The sequence below is a fragment of the Vanellus vanellus genome (assembly GCF_965231255.1).
Source record: "Vanellus vanellus genome assembly, chromosome: 25".
Lineage (NCBI taxonomy): Eukaryota > Metazoa > Chordata > Aves > Charadriiformes > Charadriidae > Vanellus > Vanellus vanellus.
In genome coordinates, this window is record NC_138930.1 from 6754454 (window position 1) to 6772758 (window position 18305).

Sequence of the window (18305 nt, forward strand, 5' to 3'; positions counted from 1 at the left end):
TCTCTCAACCCCTGCCTGGCTGGTGGCTCTGGAACGTGCCCCAAAATGACATCACATGCCCCGTAATGCCATCACGGATGTTTACTGATGATCATGGGATTGTGTTAGCACACGTGCAAGCAAGCAAAAGAAAACTAACTGTTTTCAAGAAATAAAAATCCATCGGAACTAGGTCGCAGGCAGTGGAGTCCTGGTCCTCCCGGCTCTCTTGCTCCAGGGCTGCTCTCAGCCTTCGCTTCACCACAGCTCAGAGTGCATTTCCAACGGGAGTTCTGTCTTACTCCGTCCTTGTTCGCCGTGGCATACAGACGCTGTGTAACGCGCATTACTGCTGTTCCTGAGAGCACCTTGGCTGCTTTTGCCTTAATTGCAGACTGTTACGCTGCAGCCTTCACACCAGGGTTAGCGAGAATGTTCCAATCTCCAGCCACCAGCGTCACGCAATACTGGTACCCGATACAACTGAGCAAGGCCAGGGCAGCGTGTCAGGTCTTTTAAGTCCTTGCTTTCTCTCTTCATTGGGCTTGGGTTTTTGCTTTCAACCAGTTGAAGACTTGAGTGTCAGCTAAGCCAGTTTCTCATCTGATCTGTCAGCCTGTGCTCTGTTCAATGGCACCGTGCGCTCTCCGCGTGGTTCCTTCTTCCGTTGGGGGTGGGGGGAAATAAGACTAGACGTGCTCTGCAGGCGTGCAGAGTCGGGTACGGTGTCTGCGCGAGACAGCACAGGCAGGAGGCAGGAGCGACCACGAAACCACGGATAAAATGCAAAGAGTAAATTTATTGTTATTAACTCGCCAACCGGGGATTGCTGAAGCAGAACCTGGGCAGAGGCACACAAGCGGGGATGCGGGCACCGCGCAGCTCGGTCCGCGCTCGAGTGTCACTGAACCTGCTGTTTTTGCCTGTTTTTCAGGGATTTGCACGGGAACTTCTTTTCATTGCAAGTCTTATCAGAAGATTCGATTTTCTTTCTCCTCAGAACGCTTTGTGCCGAGTTCTGTTAGAAAGGAAGCCTGCTCAAGTATTTTGGAGCTTCATGCTCCGTGGGCCACTCTTTTTCACATGTGGGAAAACAGGCCTGTGTTCTCTCGTGGCAGGCACAGCCTCTCCCATTTTTAGTTTTTCAGGCACAAACCAGACATCAGGAAAGCTCTCGATTGGAGTGTTATTCAGTAATACTGAAGTATACCCTCCAGTCAGTCAAGCAGAAACAACATATCCATGACACTTGTATAGGACCCTAAGATAATACTGCAGAAGAATTGAAAAAAAAACCACAAAAAAAACCCCAAAATAAAAGCCAAACAACCCCAAATCCCCACAAGCCCCCCAAACCAGAATCAACTGTCAGTGTATTAAATCCCATTTCAAACAGAAGACAAACCAGAAACTGGCACAAAGTAAGGGGAAAAGGGGGCAGAAAAGAGGAGGAAAAGGGTACAGTCACTGCTGGGGGGCTGCAGTTACATTACAGTGGTTTCCTAAAACCCAATATCTTGACTAAAGATTCAGCCGGGAGAGATGACAGTGGTGCTCGACGGCGCTACAGCAATGGGCACGGCTCTCTGCATTTCTGCAGCCTCTGAGGACACAGACCAACTGGAGGTCCCTGCAGTTACTGATGTGGTTATATTAAAGCAAAACACATCCGCTTTCTTGCTTTGGCGGTAGTAATCGCAGGACAGCAGCACAAATTTGCAAGCGCGCAACGACAGCTAACGTAAGAGCAGCAAGACAATGGAGAAATAGTGAAAGAACAAGCTTTTGTGCATCCTCTTGGAAAAAATCTGAACTCGTTTTTATTTTGCTGCTTTACTGTTCAACACTAATTGGCAACTTCCCCGTGATTTGTTGCTGCCACACGAAGATCCAGGTTCTGCTTTGAAATACGTACTGAAACAAGACAAAAGAAAATGAAAAAGAAAAGAATGGAAAAGAAAGGAAAAGAGAAAAGAAAAGAAAAAGAAAGGAAAAGAGAAAAGAAAAGAAAAAGAAAAGAAAAAGAGAAAAGAAAAGAAAAAGAAAAGAAAAAGAAAAGAATGGAAAAGGAAAGAAAAGAAAAGAAAAGAAAGAAAAGAAAAGAAAAGAAAAGAAAAGAAAAGAAAAGAAAAGAAAAGAAAAGAAAAGAAAAGAAAAGAAAAGAAAAGAAAAGAAAAGAAAAGAAAAGAAAAAGAAAGAAAAGAAAAGAAAGAGAGAGAGAGAGAGAGAGAGGAGAGGGAGAGGAGAGGAGAGGAGAGGGAGAGGAGAGAGAGGGAGGGAGAGGAGGAGGAGAGGAGAGGAGAGAGAGGAGAGGAGAGGAGAGGAGGAGAGGAGAGGAGAGGAGAGGAGAGGAGAGGAGAGGAGAGGAGAGGAGGGGAAGAAGAAAACCCCACGCTTCAGACCAACCCTGAGTTAGCTTTAAGAATAACGCGGATTGTGTCTCCACCCACGAGAAGCACCTGCGGCCGCAGTGCCTTTTACAGGGGGAGAGAGAGAGGAGCTGTACAGAGCGACGCAAGGCTTCCGCCCCTCCCTCTGGCTGCCCACAGCCCACACCAGGTGCCGTCAGAGCAAACAGGAAGGGAATGGTTTTGCTTTGTCTTTCATTTGCGTTGAGTAGTTCTCGCGAACACTGTCTTCTCTCCCACTCCAGCTTTTTTCCGTTTTTAATTTTTTTTGACACCTCTGTCAGCTGATGGTAAGGGGATGCTTAGAATTGTAACATGGACACGGCAGGGGACACACGAGGCTACGAGAACCTTAACTTTATTGATGATCATGGCATTATGTTTGCACACGCGCTAGCAAAGAGAAGACTAACTGTTTTCAAGAAATAAAAATCCATCGGAACTAGGTCAAGTGTTGCTGCTGTGTTTCTTGAAGACGAGTAATATGGTACAACATTACGCTGAGACTGATAAGGTACTGCCCGTCTGTCTTCCCAAACTGGGGACTACTCTTTAAATGATAGTATCAAAATAGCGGCATCCTTTTAAGAGGGAGATGTTTTAACGCCGCTGTCTTTGGCAACTCCTTTTTCAGCTTTTTCACAGGAGGTTCCATTTGTGGAGATTTTTCATGATTGGTATCCCGCCTTCTCTTGGGAAGCCTTCCACGGTTTTTCTGGGTAACTTCCCGCTCTGTGATGACTTTGGTGGCTCTGCCCACCAGGATAATCCTCCCTACGTCCCCCAGCATATGGTGAATTCTCTCGTCGCCTCCCAGGTGGACCAAACCTCTCTGGAGAATACTTCTCTCTGCTTACTGGAGGTCGAGGTTGCGCGCCAACAGCATAGTCCTTGTTAATACTTTCCATATCGTCCTCTGTGGTCCCTGTCCCAATCTCTGTGCCTTTCCCTTTCAAATCGGTCACGAAAGTCAACTGATCTGCCATAGTACGATTTCCTGTCATGCGCTGTAACTTCCCTTTGCCTCTTCCCTTTGTCTCTTCTTCCATATGGTGGTGATCGCGAATAGGCACGAGAATGGGAACGACGAAATGATGGAGAGCGGGAGCGGGAGCGAGCGCGAGAGCGGGAAGAATGTGGTCTTGACGGGGAGTAGGTAGAGGAACTGCGGTGAGATGAAGCACTACAGGAAGTCTTGGACCTTTAAAAAAGAACACAACACAAAAGCAATAAATGCAAGTACTTTTTTTTTCCTCACCAATTTCGTTGTTCCCTTTTTCCCTCTCCATACGCTTATGTCAAAACTTCTTCTGGCCACTGACAGCGCTACTGCAAATTGAAGAACTTGATGGCATGTAAAAGTTTCTGCTTCCAAGGCAGAACAGCTGCTGCTTTGTTAGTGTAAAAGCATACGGGAAGGGGAAGTCTGTTTCCACTCACTTCCAGCACATCAACTACCAGAGCCACTGATTGATTTAAGGTGGTGTATACTGGCCTCGACTGGTACTACTCAGCAACTCCATGCAGTGCAAACCATTTCTGTTGCAGTAAGATGCAAAAAGAGCAAGTCTTATGTCTTATGCACGTGATAGCTCTCACCAAGGCTGGTGACAGCATTTCAAGAAACGTCCTAAGAGCTTCTAAACTCAGCCTGCAGCACTATGACGCAATGCCATTCCTCTAGGAAAGATACTGGCAGCATTACTGAGAGCCAGCTATTCCCACTCCTGCCCAAGTGATTTTGGGGGATAGAAGACATCAGGTACCCTGAGTCTTTTCTTCACAAATTCGTCTCTCATTACTTTTTAAAGAACCCTTTCAAAGTATTCCTCATACGTTCATTAGCATCGTTCCTCCTCTCAAAGTCCTTCACCGGTGTAAAGTTTCCTGACAAACAAGCCTGATTTTCAATTCCAAAGAAAAATTTAACAATATCAACAAAATACTAGCCAAAGCCACCAGTTTTCAGCCCAGGTAAGTATCTCTACATGTATCCACGTGTGATAAATAAAAGAGGAAACAAAGACACCTTCTCTCACTTGTCTCCTCCAAAGCGCTTTGAGGTAGTGCTTACAATCGCAACAGGGAGACGCAGAAAATCCCACAACGACACCTGTTCAGCTTCTGGCCTCGTCACGGCTGTCAGGAGGTGAAGGATGTCACTACGGTGCAGCTTTAGTAACAGCGACACCTGCTCCTGAACAACTGCTGCCCAATTCTAACGATGGCTCTGCTGTAACCTCTGCCGTATGTGAGCTCGTACCCTACACAGGAAACTCCCGTCAGGGCTGATCCCTTGAATCATCCAACCCCTGTAACGACCGGGGGTGGAGCGGGACTCCTCCCGATTCTTCTAGACAACCTGCTTCTCCAGTACGGACATCTCAAACAGTTACCTGCACAAAAAAAGCCTATGCTCATTTGAATCGTTTTCATTTAGAATAGTTTTGCATGTTTACCGTCTCCAACACAAAAGTATACTGGAAAAAGCACTACGTCACTTTTGCTCATGTCAGATGCGCTTTAGCGTAACTGCAGTCCGGTCTACTCTCGAAATACAGAACTGAAGAACAACACAACTTCATGGAGCCACTTGAGACTACGCTCATTTCTTGATCCTCTTATTTGCCTTCCACACCCTCACCCCCAACACTTCCCGCAGTCTTCTCCCCTTGTATTCAGCTTTGCGACTGTGGGTGGAGGCTGCCCATGCTTAAAAGAAACTCCCATCTCCCATGTGCCGAGCGCCCACCGCTCCTCTGCTGCTCCTCGATACACGTGATACTTCCGATGTTGTCGCCTCACCATCATGTATTTGGTTCGTCCTTGTCCCTGAACTGTTATTTTCTTGCTTATTTTAGACAATCTGTGGAATGGATCCTGGTTTCTGGTTTTATTTCTCGTAAGATTTTACAACCACTCTGCGCCCTTACAATCCATCTAGAACAAATATCTACCATCAGGAAGGACCAGCTTGACACTGCAATGATGGATAAAACAGTCTCCTCTCTCTCCAACTGAGAGAAAGCAGCTTGGCTGTTGGAGGTGAATGCCTTGAAGAAATTCAGAATTGTCATAAAATAACGGCACTGACTGTTCCAAGGATTTGCTCAATTAGTATCAACTAAGATCTAAAAAAAAAAAAAGAATGTTGGAGGCTGATTTCTATTGGGAAATCGATTTCTCCAGCTCTATTCAGCCAGTAATCAAAAGGGTGGCTTTCCACCCGATCCTTTAATTATATTTTGTTTTTCTATGGAATTATGGTTTCCTCAAAAAGCGTTCATTTTCCAGAGTCCTCTTTTCAATCCTGTACTGGGCTTTTATTTTAAATCATCCTACTGCAAGCACAGATCCCCTCTTTTAAAGCCAATTCGAATCAAGCCGTTTAAAAACTAATTACCACTTGTATTCTCCACAACTATCTGTGCAGACTTTTTTCGTTATAAATCAGCTGTTGTGTAAGTTACGTGTTACGGCCTCGTTTAACAGGTTACAAGTAGGAACGTGTTGAGTTTCTGTAGGACACTTACAGTTCCCGGCCCGCTCTGCCACAGGCTGAGCGATGTGCGCTGCCTCCCATTGGGCGCCCTGTTGGAGCGGGGAGAGGAAAAAGAACAAAGTCCCATTCAGCCTGTCTGAAGGTCATTTTTTAAAAGAAATTCTGAAGGTATTGTTCCTTACCAGTTGTGGGTATCGGTTGTCCCTGGGGGCCCAGAAGAGTTGGGAACGCTGGTTCTCGCAGCACAGGCCCCTGACAGGCCTTGTGAGGAAATGGAAAGTAAGTTGGAAAATAAGCTCTACTAAAATACAAGAATCCCCGCCTGTGTTGACATCAAACTTACCTTCTCTTCCAACAAACTGCTGATTGACAGAGAGGAAGACTGAGGAGGTTTGGCCACCGTCAGCAGAGCCGCAAGAGGTATAATGCTATCGGCACCGCTACAACAAACCACACATTTTTATTAATCAAACAGCGTTTTGGAGAGCTGCTTGAAATATGAAGTCTAAAGTGAGAAAAGGCTGACTACTGTAAATGCAAAAAAAAACCAAAAAATCCCTTCAGATTTACAAATGTGAAGTTGGCCAATTCCAAATGAAGCCCTGTCGAGAAGTCCCTGTGGACTACTGACACCGAAAGAGAAAATGCACCGGAGAAATAGTTTATTAAGCTGGCTGCACATGGAAGGATCAGAGAACGTGGAACCCACACGCTGAATCTCAGCGTGGGAAGGTGGAAGAGCTGCAGTTCTATTGGGAAATGTTGATGCGCTCGTTCAGAGGCTGCCCGAGAGGTTCTTTTGAACTGTGATCCGGTGCGTTCAACGGTACGGCCGAGCCCGACAGTCTGCTGGGCAGAGCGGCTGTTTGCATTCAGCGCATGAAGTCGAAAGGATACGAGCCCCAAACAATAGCACAGATTTCTCATGTATTTTCATGTGACTTCACTGGGTTGCAAACTTAGACTGTCATGTTTGTAAATACTTCCGATTTACAGTGTTTCAGCGTTTATTATCCAATCTGTATGCGGCACTGACTACACTGGGTATTACTGAGGATGACCCTGAGTTATCATAGTATCAGTCATACAAAGACTGTGGAAAAAACACCTGGCCAAGTTTACCTATAATTGTACTTTTACATTTTTCAGGAGAGTATTATTTCCCCAGTCCTAAAGAGAAATTGATGCACTCCAGAAGGTTTGACGTTCCTAAATGGTTCCTTGAGGAACTGTGAGCCACGTGCAATCAAAGGGCTCCTGGGGACAAAATGTTCCTCTCTCAGGGTAAACCTTTACTGAACGACTGATAAGGCAACCAAACGAGAAACGCTTCTGAGAAAATTCTTGCATGAGGCACACTTCCAACTTATCAACGTGTCCTCATTCAAAGGAAAGACAAACCCCAGAAATTCCCCAGTTATCTGGAACTGTCACTAATGGTACATAAATCGCCAGCAGAGAAGCTCAAGAAGAAGAATCTGACTGCAGCATTTTGGTGTCTTTCATATGTATTCACGTTGATCTACAGATTTCCTACCAAAAAGGTCCAGGAGGTGCAACAGGCATGAGCGGTGGTGGAGGTGGTGGCGGAGGCGGAGGCGGCGGCTGCTGCTGAATCTGCTGACGGAGCCTTTTTGCGTAGCCAGTGCCATTGTGGAAGTTGTTCACAGCCTGGAGGCAGAAAAACGTTTACAAAAAGGTAATACGAAACTTAGTAGATATACGACCAAAAGGCTGCACAGAGTAACGTTACTTGTGTGCTCCTGCAAACGTTGTCAATCCTAAAATGAATCAACCCACGGATGTATGAACACGTCGCATTAAACACGGATAGTACTGACGGGTAACTCAGAGTATCTGTAGTTAAAGCACTTCAGTGTTCCCACCGAATTGGAAAAGAAAAGTGTGCCCTGAACTGGCCCCATTGTCTCTAAAGAGCTGTAAGCTTCTCTAACAACAGACGATGTATTTAGAAAGAACATGTGGCCTTATTATTCCATCTAGCCTTGCTTAAGGAGATGTAAATTAATATCTTCTTCCCTTTCAGCTTCTTACTAAGAGACTTTTCTCACAAACAGTTTAGGTAGAAGCCATGACGTTACCTTGCGTAGGAACTGGTTGGCAATGAGAGTATCAGGGGAGACATCTGTCTGATGACACTTTGGGCATGTGCGTTCCTCAGACTCCAGTAATGCCCTTCTAATACCTGTGTGCCATTAGAGTCATCACAGAAGTTTTAGGCAAAGGAAGGCAATGTTGGGGGTTCTAATCAATTATAAAAAGACATATATGATTGATGGGGGAATATGGCTTTAATTGAGAGGGTGAAGCTATAAATATTCAGCAGTGTAACTAAATTCCAGTATGCAGCAAATACCTATACAGTTTTGATATTTCACCAGTGGAACACTTGATGGTTCAACCAGTCTTTTTTTCCACTATCCGGTGCAGTGAGAAGTCACCAACCTCACGGTTAATGAATAAAACACACCTCAACAAAACCTTGGTAGGTTTGAGTTCTCAAGGGTTTCCCCAACTCTCCCCCGGAAAGAATGCGGATTAAATGCCCAACGACCCGTTGCTGCAGAGCACAGTACATCACCAGAGTTGGTGTATAATTTTGTATGAGAGAAGGTGCTGTGAAAAAACTAAATGCATTCGATATCTCATACTGGAATGTGCTGCGCAGTTATGCACTCTTATACTCCTCCTTCTGCATGGAAAGAGGATTTAACTGGATACGTACAAAGGGAAAAATGCTTTCTGCCTTTTTTTTTTCCTGTGTACAAAAAGGAAATCCCCTTTCCTATTCAGGGGATACTTTAGTATGAAATAGAACGGGTAACAAAGTAATTTTGTCATCTCCTCTTTCTGCTCTCAGAAAATCAGAGGTATTTGGAATTAACAAATACGGGAAGAACACGTACATTTGTCACAGTAACTGTTTCCGCAGCAGGGAATAACAACGGCATCAGCCATTATCTCCTTACAAATGAGACACAAAAACTCAGCTGGAATAGGGTCTTCTGAGGAGGAGGAGGAGGAGGAGGACGGCTCCTCTGGTAAAAAGGAAGGCTTTTCCCTCTGTCCTCCCGCATAAGCTTCCCTGGAGGGCGGGGTGGGGAAGGAAAAAGAAAAAAGTTACAGATGGGTAAAGGAAAACAGTTTCCAAGCTTTGGATATCATCAGAGGAAAATAATAGATGGAATTCTCACTCCACATTTGCCTTCCGAACCATAGGCATTTCGTTTAAACCACTTTGCAATAGCCACAACACCAGGAGAGGGAGGGGGGAACAATCTTCCTTCTGCACAACTCTCCCATTCATTGGATCAACTACGAAATTAGCTCAGACTAGAAAAATCATTTGTTGACAGCCAGAAATCAGGTGCAATGAATCCCACCTCTCCTGTGCCAGAGGGTACCTGCAAATTGCAGGCTCAGGATAAAGTTCATCTCCAAGAAAGTGCATTTTATACATGGAAGAGGTCTATGTTACAGCTTCTACAAAAGGAGATGCGTGACAGAAGAACAGAAGTGCCACCAAGTGCATTTTGGAACAGCCACTCCTGTCAGCACACAGTACTATTCTCTTAGTTTATAGCAACAGGAAAACTTCAGTGCGTTTCCCACATGGGATCTGATAAAAGTCAGAGCAGGGGAGGAAATCTCGGTCTGACAGCTATTTGTTAAATTTTACAAGAAGCCTTTGGAACATGAACCAGAAGCTTTCCAAGAGAACAACTCCACGGTAAACACTACGGAGATACAGATTCTTAGCAGAGATACAGATTCTCAGCGCACTGCAAGTTTAACCAAGTTCCAGGGGCGCGGACAGTAGGACCACCCCATTGCAATACCAGCAAGTAGCAGAGTTGTTAAGGTGACGACGCAACGCCAGTGCTTCCTCCCCCGTAATGACCGACGCTGGCCAACTCGGTTGCATCGTCACTCAGGCATTTATGCATGGTTTGTCCCCTTCACTTTTTGGTCCATCCAATTAACTCCGTACTTACGCATTAATAAGTGGTACTGCGTATTTTCCGGTGTTTTTCAGCGTAGCCCCCTTTGTATTGGGATCTTTCACCTCCATCAGGAAACCCCTTGACATTCCTGTGCTCGTTTTAATTCTGGGAACAGGCTTAAAATTTTTGTCCTGTTCAGAAAAGAAATACAGATGTATCTCATCTTAAGACCCACACTTAGAATGACATTCCAATGATTATTTTAAGCAGCTAAAGCCCTTAATCCTCTCCTTTTGCCTAGCGCAAGGGTTTCTCGGTTTTACACGCAATACCAAAAGCTGTGAACTCTCATTAAAAAGGGTTAAGACTAGAAAGAAAATCAACAGTATTGAAATATATATAAATATGCATGAAAGTGCACAGAGAATGATCTATGGACATATTTCATTTTTATGACTTAGAAAAAAGAAAATGCTACATTTTTAATGCTAGGTTTCCCCTGAATTTTGAAGGGTTTTGCAACAGTGCCATATAGCCTCTGTCTTTCACCCCAAGAGAAACCCTTCTGAAGAGGAGAGTTCATGTGTTCGTTACCTAACTGCCAAGGTAAAAATAATAAAAGCTAAGTAACGCCAGAAGTCCCCCACAATCTTACCCCATGTGTTGGGCAGTGCTTTATATAGTGGCCAGGTTTCCCGCAACGAAAGCAAATGTATGAGGCTGGAGGTGGAGCCAAGGGTTTCTTCATGGAACTAACAGGTTTTTGGGAAGAGAAGAAAAAGGTATGCATTTGTCTCTCTTGTTAAAAGAACCCACCTCTACAATCTTTCCATAATCTTCAAAGAAGAGATGTGACATTATCAACACTTACTTCACTGGACCGTATTCACGGCACAACTGGATCATCGCCGCTTTTATTTTCTCTTCTTCGGAAGCACCGGCCAGATCGTCGCTCTGTGTAACAGGGAAGTATTTGGCACACACGTTAGAAACACGTTTAAGCCCACACAGCCCAAGACGGCACCGCTCAGCCCATCCTGTGGGTGAGCAGCACAACGCCAGCTGAGGCTGCGTGAAAACAGCTGCTTCGATCAAATACGGTCGTCCTGAAGGTGTTCTGGGGAGTCCTTACGCCATCGCGGGATGTTTATGTGCCCGTTCACCCACTTGAAAAGAGCATTCTCGGGCACTCAGAACCTTCGGCTCTGTTTGTACCTCACAGAAAGACTGGTGTGACCAATCCAGTTTTCTTCCAAGCGGACTGAAGCTACGTGCAGAAAGAATTATACTAAAAGTACTAAATTGTACTAAAAGTACGCTCTAAACAATTTCCGTGGCAGGACACAAAAAGCACACGACCGCCCATACAAACATACGCATCACTAGCTACGGACAGAGGTAGAACACGGCACCAAGTTCAGCTGGGCAAACCTTGAACCTGCACGATCTAAAACCCATCACACATTCTGTGTACAACATAACCTCCTACGGGAAATATTCCAGCATATTCACTGTAAAATACAACGCATTGCTGGGCACAAATACCGATATTCACATGAGAACTGTGCAAATGATGGAATTACTCACGTTTTCTACGCTGAATTAAAGATGTTGTTTTCAACATAGACTACATTTTACTGGAAAATAGATTAAGTCAATGTTTGGAAAAGTAATACAAGGCGACATCGTTTAGAATTAAGTGCAGTGCGTAGAAAAACCTTTGAGACTGTTTTTACATACTGCTTTTGATGTTCCACTCGCTGGCCCAGTTCGACTTCTAGGAGAAGAAAGAAAGGGGATCAGAACTTCAAATACAGCACTTGTACCCAACATAAAGCAGTGAAAACACATTCTAAAACCCGAACACAAAAATGTTACGTTCTGACAATCTAGTGAATGGGGAAGTTCCTTTGTATACAGAACCTGTGAACCTGTTCTCTCCTGGGACTACAAAAAACCAAACCCCAAACCGCGTTTCTCCTTGGTCACAAAGCACTTTGAGACCGACAGATGGAGAACGCGGCAGTGCGAGAGGAAGTCCTCAGCTATTTTGTCTCGGCTCTGTAAGTATCAAAAAAGTGAAGTCTGTGCTACAGTTTTGTGCTCTTGAAGCATCGGCCACCAAAGCATAGAGGTAACTTCAGCCAATCTGTGCGTCCCTGGTATTACAAATGGGTACCAGATAGAGCAGTTTAGTTTCTAAGAAGGAACAGGGATAATCTTGATGCTTCAAAGTGCAAGTTTACTTCCATGAAACACATCAGTTATCTGACAAAGAAATATCAAAAATCTCAGCAGCACAGTCTGCAGAACAGTGCTTCTCTGTGGAAGCCCACGCACTGTGCTCGGACACCCACCACGCTTAGCCATGAAGGTGCCAAAATACTGAATGTGTTCCATACGCTAAATGGACTAAAAATAGTAGTAGCGATGTCACCTGAAAGCATTTCCTAGGATTTTGTGCGATTTAGGAGCCTGGTGACCAAAATACAAGATACCTTAAAATCTGCCCCATGACAGCAAAAGGTCAGAGCAGCTTTAACAGGAGAGGTACAGTCTCAATGCCGCTGTAAACTAATAGCCATAACAAAAGCTCACTCGCTAAACCCCGAACAAAGAAGACAGTGCTTTACGGACACTTACATAACTGATGGTTTGCTGCTAGCTTTAACTCCTCCAGCAGGGATTCTTCCGGCAATTACCGAGGAGTTCTTAGGAACTGGAGCATCGTCATCTGTGTATTCCGAAAACAACATAAATACAGAAAAGAACATCAGTCGGGTTTTAAGAATATATGTCCTTACTCTGTACGTATACTATGTACTTACACAGCACTTCAGAGAATCCTTTCACAGATATAAAAGCAAAGTTTTCTGTGTAACATTGTGCTGTTATCGCCTCAACACTCTAACAGTACCTTTCAAGAAACCTTCAGGTTTCATAATCAAACTCAAGCAGAAAAACCTCCAAGTTTTAAAGTAGTTTGAATGCCAACAGCAAAATGGTGTCAAAGGTCACTACAGGAGAGTCTGCCAATGCATGAGGTTCTCTCCCAGTTTAGCTGAAGCTGCTTTGGCTTCTGTGCAGCTACAAACCCAAGAGACCTTTGGAGAAAAGCAAACCACAGCAAAGTCTCACTTCATGAACCAGGTTCCACAGTCTGACACGCTTGCCCTGCAACACAACAGGCCCTTGGCTAAAGCATGAACACTCTGCGCCGTGGCTTCCACAGCCGTGACCTAAAAGCGGTTCACCTGATGCCGCCAGTGCTCAAGACCGACAGAACGCAAAAGAGAGCCCGCGAGCTCTGTCCCTTTCTTGGAGCATCAACAACCAAACTGCTCAGATGCTCAGCGCTTTACAGAATCACAGAATGAATCCCAGACTGGTGGGGGTCGGAAGGGCCTCTGGAGCTGCCCCACGCCCACCCCCCACCTACAGCAGTGGCACAGGACGGCGTCCAGGTGGGTTTGGAATGGCTACAGAGTGGGAGACTCCCCCACCTCTCTGGGCAGCCTGTGCCAGTGCTCTGCCACTCTCACAGGGAAGAAGTCCCTCCTCGTGTTATAGATGGAACTTCCTATGCTCAACTTTGTGCCCGTTCCCTCTTGTCCTGTCACTGTGCACCACTAAAAAGGACTGTTCCCATCCCCCTGGCACCCTCCCTTTAAGGATTTATAAGCATTGATAAGATCCCCCGTCTGTCGTATTTTCTCCAGATTAGAAAGACCCAAACCCCTCAGCAGAGGAAGAAAAGTAATCTCAGTTAAAAGTAGGAAAGACATCATCATTAAGTGCCTGTCACGCTGGAATACTTTGATGCAATTGCTTCTCCTTCCCGAGGCAGTGCCTCACATCTTTTCCCTTCAGCAAATGTGTTCCTCTGTGCCACAGAACAGTCACCTCCTATAGGAAAGGACTCTCACAGAGTTATCTGTACTCAAGAGCACCCTGAGAAATGTGACCCTATGTTGTGTATCTCAGGAACATATGTGTAGGGTTAACAGCCCATTTCCATCTTTTCCGTCTGCAATCGACTGATGCAGCGAGTCACCACGCGTGTGACAGCATAAATATATAGGGGGACAAAGGAATGAAGGATTTTTATGCTCTTTGTAATATGCTACCCTTTATCGTCACTAAATTAAAAAAGCGGGGAGGACGGGAACCTATGTCATCGTTTCTCCCTGTAACAGTAATTTAAAAACTGGTAAACATTGTCCAAAAAGACGGAAAGCACTTGCCTTTCTGCAAGTGTCACTTGGTACCTTCCAAGGGTAATAGCTCGTTTTCCCAACGTGAAGACACAGTTTTTCTTGATCGGTGTTTGTGATGGTACTGAGTCCCGTAATACTCGCCTAAATATATTCCCAAGAGGGAAAAAGAACACCAAAGTTTACTATATTGGCAGCATTGCTCTTTAGGAAAGAGTGACCAATTCCATATTTACCAGATATATAGCACGCTTCCTTTATTGCTCTTTCCTCTTCAATATCGGCAGCAGTCTTAGGCACCCATTCAGGAACATCTGTAGGAAATATTTTTTAAAGATTTCTAGGTATCTATACAAAGGCCTTCAACAATTCTTAATAATCAAATACCATAATGAATTTCATTTGGGTCATGGCTGTTTCGTTTCTGACTGCAGCCTCTGCTTCAGGACACAATAAGGGCTCCTTAATATTAGGCACTGCCAAGTGCAATGGAATTGCAGTTACAACCCATCTTAAGCTAACGGTTGTTGGTTTAAAATGATTCAAAAGCATCTTCAGTACTCAAATAATCCTTCATTTACACCCAAAAGGAAATCTTCTGACTAAACACATCACCGGGGAGTGTGTGTCACCAAACCTCTGCCCAAAGTGACCCTCCTGTGACGTCTGACCAAGTGAGCGCTCCTTATCTGTCTCCGTTCGGGCTACCTGGACGAGCAAAGCACCGCTTTTTCTCTCGTCTCAGTTAACGTGGCCAACTCAGACCCACACCGAGTTCGGAGGCCCTAACAGGCAGCCCTGGGCGCCCACCCCAAGGGCCGGGGAAAGCGAAAGGCAGCTCGGGGCTGCCTGGAGATCATCTAGTCCAACCCCCCTGCCAGAGCAGGGCCACCTTAGAGCCGGTGGCACAGGAACGCGTCCAGGGGGGTTTGGAATGTCTCCAGAGATGGGGACTCTACCACCTCCCTGGGCAGCCGGTGCCAGTGCTCTGCCACCATCAAGGTAAAGAAGTTCCTCCTCGTGTTTGGGTGGAACTTCCTATACTCAAGTTTGTGCCCGTTCCCTCTTGTCCTGTCACTGGGCACCACCGAAAAGAGCCTGGCCCCATCTCCTGGCACCCACCCTTAAGGATTTATAAGCATGGATCAGGTCCCCCCTCAACCGTCTGTTTTTTCAGACTAAAGAGACCCAATTCCCTCAGTCTTTCTTCCTAAGAGAGGTGTTCCAGTCCCCTAATCATCTTGGTAGCCCTTTGCTGGACCCTCTCCAGCAGTTCCCTGTCCTTCTTGAACCGGGGAGTCCAGAACTGGACACAGTACTCCAGATGTGGCCTCCCCAGGGCAGAGTAGAGGGGCAGGATGACCTCCTTCGCCCTGCTGGCCACACTCTTCTTGATGCCCCCCAGGATGCCATTGGCCTTCTTGGCCACCAGGGCACACTGCTGGCTCATGGGCATCCTGTTGTCCACCAGGACTCCCAGGTCCCTTTCCACGGAGCCGCTCTGCAGGAGGTCAGCCCCCAGCCTGTACTGCTGCATGGGGTTATTCCTCCCCAGGTGCAGTACCCTACACTTGCCCTTGTGGAATTTCATAAAGTTTGTCTCTGCCCAACTCTCCAGGGTGGTCAGACAAATGCTCAGATGTGTTCTCCATTATTTCAGGGTGCCCTTGCCCTTGCTGCCAACAGGCAGTTCTCCATGCGGTTTCCCCAAACCCATCACTTCCGGGGAGGAAATCTCCTTCCTGGGACCAGAGAGGAAATCCTGATGATGGCCACCTTTATGGAGGGGGGAACGGAGCTGCCCAGCCTGAGGTTTGTCAGCCCCAGAACCTGGCTAGTGATGTGCTGCTGGACTCAGTTCAGGGTCCCAAGTCTTCACTGCCCACCTTTGGTCCTCCCGGGCAAGGGATGGAGGCTGGCTGTCCCTCAGCATGACTCTCCTTTTCTCCTGGTGCTCGATCCAGCCAAGATCACATCCCTGGTGTCATAGGCGGACTATGTCACGTACCGCTCTAAGAAGCCCTTCCTGCTCTGCAGCGTTGGAGCTGAGCTGTGACGGGGTCTCTCCTTTTTCTGATTTCTCAGAATATCCCGTTGTCCGAGTTGGGGCGGAGTAGAAAAGTACCTGACGAAAGTCAGTTATCTCAAATGCTATAAGTAGCAATTCCAGTGAGACCCTTAGAGCTCTCCTGGATGGCAGCGGGCTGTGACCAGCACCTCCCCTGAGTCGAGACAGTGCTCAGGCAGACACCTCGAGGACTGGAAGGCCGGGGCGAGTCAACCCCCCTCCAGTCCCCGTTATCGCCTGCTGAGGAATGCCGATGCACTGTGAGCATTTGCTCTAAACTCAAAGAGGGAAATTTTAACTCTAGACGAGTCCCTCTTTCATCCACCTCTCTATCCGTGTGTCTCTAATATGCACATTGGCTCTTACGAGTGGAGGCGTTCTTATACTTTTTTTGCTCCAATGCTTTCTGTCCATTTGTCTGTGCGCGCGTAAAAAGGGGCACCGTGGGCTCATTGGAGTTTCCCGTTGCGAAGGGACCTTTGGTCCAGGCAGCTAAAAACTCAGGTTTAGGTGTGTGTGCGAGCCCTTGAGTGCTGTGTGTTTGTTTGTGCTCATGTGCCCATTCGTGGGAGTCTTGTCATTTTTGTGTCTGTCATTAAGTCGCTGCTGAATTATTTTCTTAAATCATCTTGTAAATCCCTAAATCAGTTAATGATTAAGTGCTGCTAAAATTCAACCTCTTTGATCTGCCTCAAATCGTGAATAAATTTTGATTTGCTGCTGAATCATAACCGTGTCAACTATTATCTTCTGCAGTACCAGCTGACAGATGGGGTTTGTGAATTGCTCTACGCAACCCTGGCCTCCTGCGCTGCAAGGAACTGATCATTCTTCACCAGAGCAGTGGAGGAAAGATGGGTGAGGCTTCTCCGTCACCTCCAGGATCCGATCCCAGAGTCTTCAACCTGAGAACCCCTGGAGCTTATTTACAAAGCTGTAGAAAGCCACGTGCTGACAGCAGAGATGTTGTGCCGCTCTTGCCCGCTCCACAGCTGCCGAGTGTCTCTGCAGATGGTTCCTACAACTCTTCCAGGCAGGTTTCTCCCACAGTGCTCAGGGCAGTCTTACCAGGGCTCGGAGCGGTGCTGCCTCAGCCCTCTGAGGCTTGCTTTGGCCACGTGCCTTTGCCTGTAAGAGGGCAGCGAGGAGCCACGGGCTTTACCCGTAAGAGGGCAGGGGTCAGGGCTGTCCAGGGAGCGGGTCCCCTCTGCTGCAGCCGGTGCCCTTCCCTGCCTGGCCATCATGTTGGGGGCAGCCCCCTCTGCAAGGGAGAGCTGGGCAGAGCTCAGCTGGACCAGCTTCCCAGGAAGGGTCCCAGCGAGGAGCCACGACAGGGCTCGACTCTCTTTTTCCAGCATGCAGGCTCTCCCTCCACCTCTGTGCTGCGTTCCTGGGGTGGCAGCAGGTGCCGGAGGCCATTTGCCACTGCTGCTGGAGAGAGCGTGCCATCTCCTGGGAAGTGAGCTCTGCCCTGAGTAGACGTGGCCAGCGTGGGGCCCTTCCCTGGCACCGGCAGAGGAGCGTGAGGTGACACGCGGGGCTGTTTTGGACTGAGAAAATGTCCTGCCTCCCTGCTTTCCTTTAGGTCTGGGACTGCCCTGGAGATGCTGAAGAGGCTCCACCGCATCGCCAGGAGCCACCAGCTGGAGAAGGGCCAGGCTCTGCACGGCGCGGCCATGGCAGTCCTCGGTGAGGGCCGTTGTGGCCTGCGCTTTGGCCACGTCCCAGGGCGGCTGGGGCTGGGGCCGGCCTCGGGAGGGCGGCTGCAGGGAGTGGGTGGGTTTGAGGGCAGGAGAAGGGCCGGGGAGCCGGTGCTGGCGGGGCTACCAAAGCCTTGCCAGGCAAACCCAGTACAGAATTCATTCTTCTTGTTTTCTGCCTCATTTGGGCACAGCTATACAGCTACAAAGAGCCCCTGTTTGGATCGCTCTCGGCAGCGTTAGCACTTTCTTACTCTGCTGCTGCTGCCCACCCACAGTTCATTCTTCATGGCCCTCATCTGCTTTCCAGAGCTTTCCTTTCCCCGTGTGCCCCCGTCAGCTGTCGGGCTTACGCAACTGTGGGAGCCTTCTCATATCGTGTCTCTGTTCACAGCTCTCACCTGCGCTCCCCACCTTGGTCCCCTTCTGTGCTCAGGTGAATCCATCCCTGCAGAAATCTCTTTATTCC

At 47.2% G+C, this 18305-nt stretch overlaps 1 protein-coding gene across 1 annotated transcript; it reads right to left on the reverse strand.

Moving 5' to 3' along the window:
* Window positions 1-2729: 2729 nt before the first annotated feature.
* Window positions 2730-10879, reverse strand: LOC309681624 (E3 ubiquitin-protein ligase RBBP6-like). The gene is made up of 10 exons (XM_082495529.1): window positions 10726-10879; window positions 10510-10606; window positions 9906-10045; window positions 8817-8995; window positions 7992-8095; window positions 7427-7560; window positions 6233-6329; window positions 6072-6150; window positions 5921-5978; window positions 2730-3588 (listed from the first exon to the last, which is right to left on the reverse strand). The coding sequence occupies exons 1-10, from the start codon at window positions 10758-10760 to the stop codon at window positions 3282-3284; spliced, it is 1230 nt and encodes a 409-aa protein (XP_082351655.1). The 5' UTR covers window positions 10761-10879; the 3' UTR covers window positions 2730-3281.
* Window positions 10880-18305: the final 7426 nt, after the last annotated feature.

What these genes read in the sequence shown, in the direction of transcription:
- LOC309681624 (XM_082495529.1), bottom strand. Translation starts at nt 10,760, where the DNA reads ATGATCCAGTTGTGCCGTGAATACGGTCCAGTGAA. An exon ending in CGTGAATACGGTCCAGTGAA is followed by an intron (nt 10,607 to 10,725) that starts GTAAGTGTTGAT and finishes AAAACCTGTTAG; the next exon opens with TTCCATGAAGAAACCCTTGG. An exon ending in CCAACCAGTTCCTACGCAAG is followed by an intron (nt 7,561 to 7,991) that starts GTAACGTCATGG and finishes TTCTGCCTCCAG; the next exon opens with GCTGTGAACAACTTCCACAA.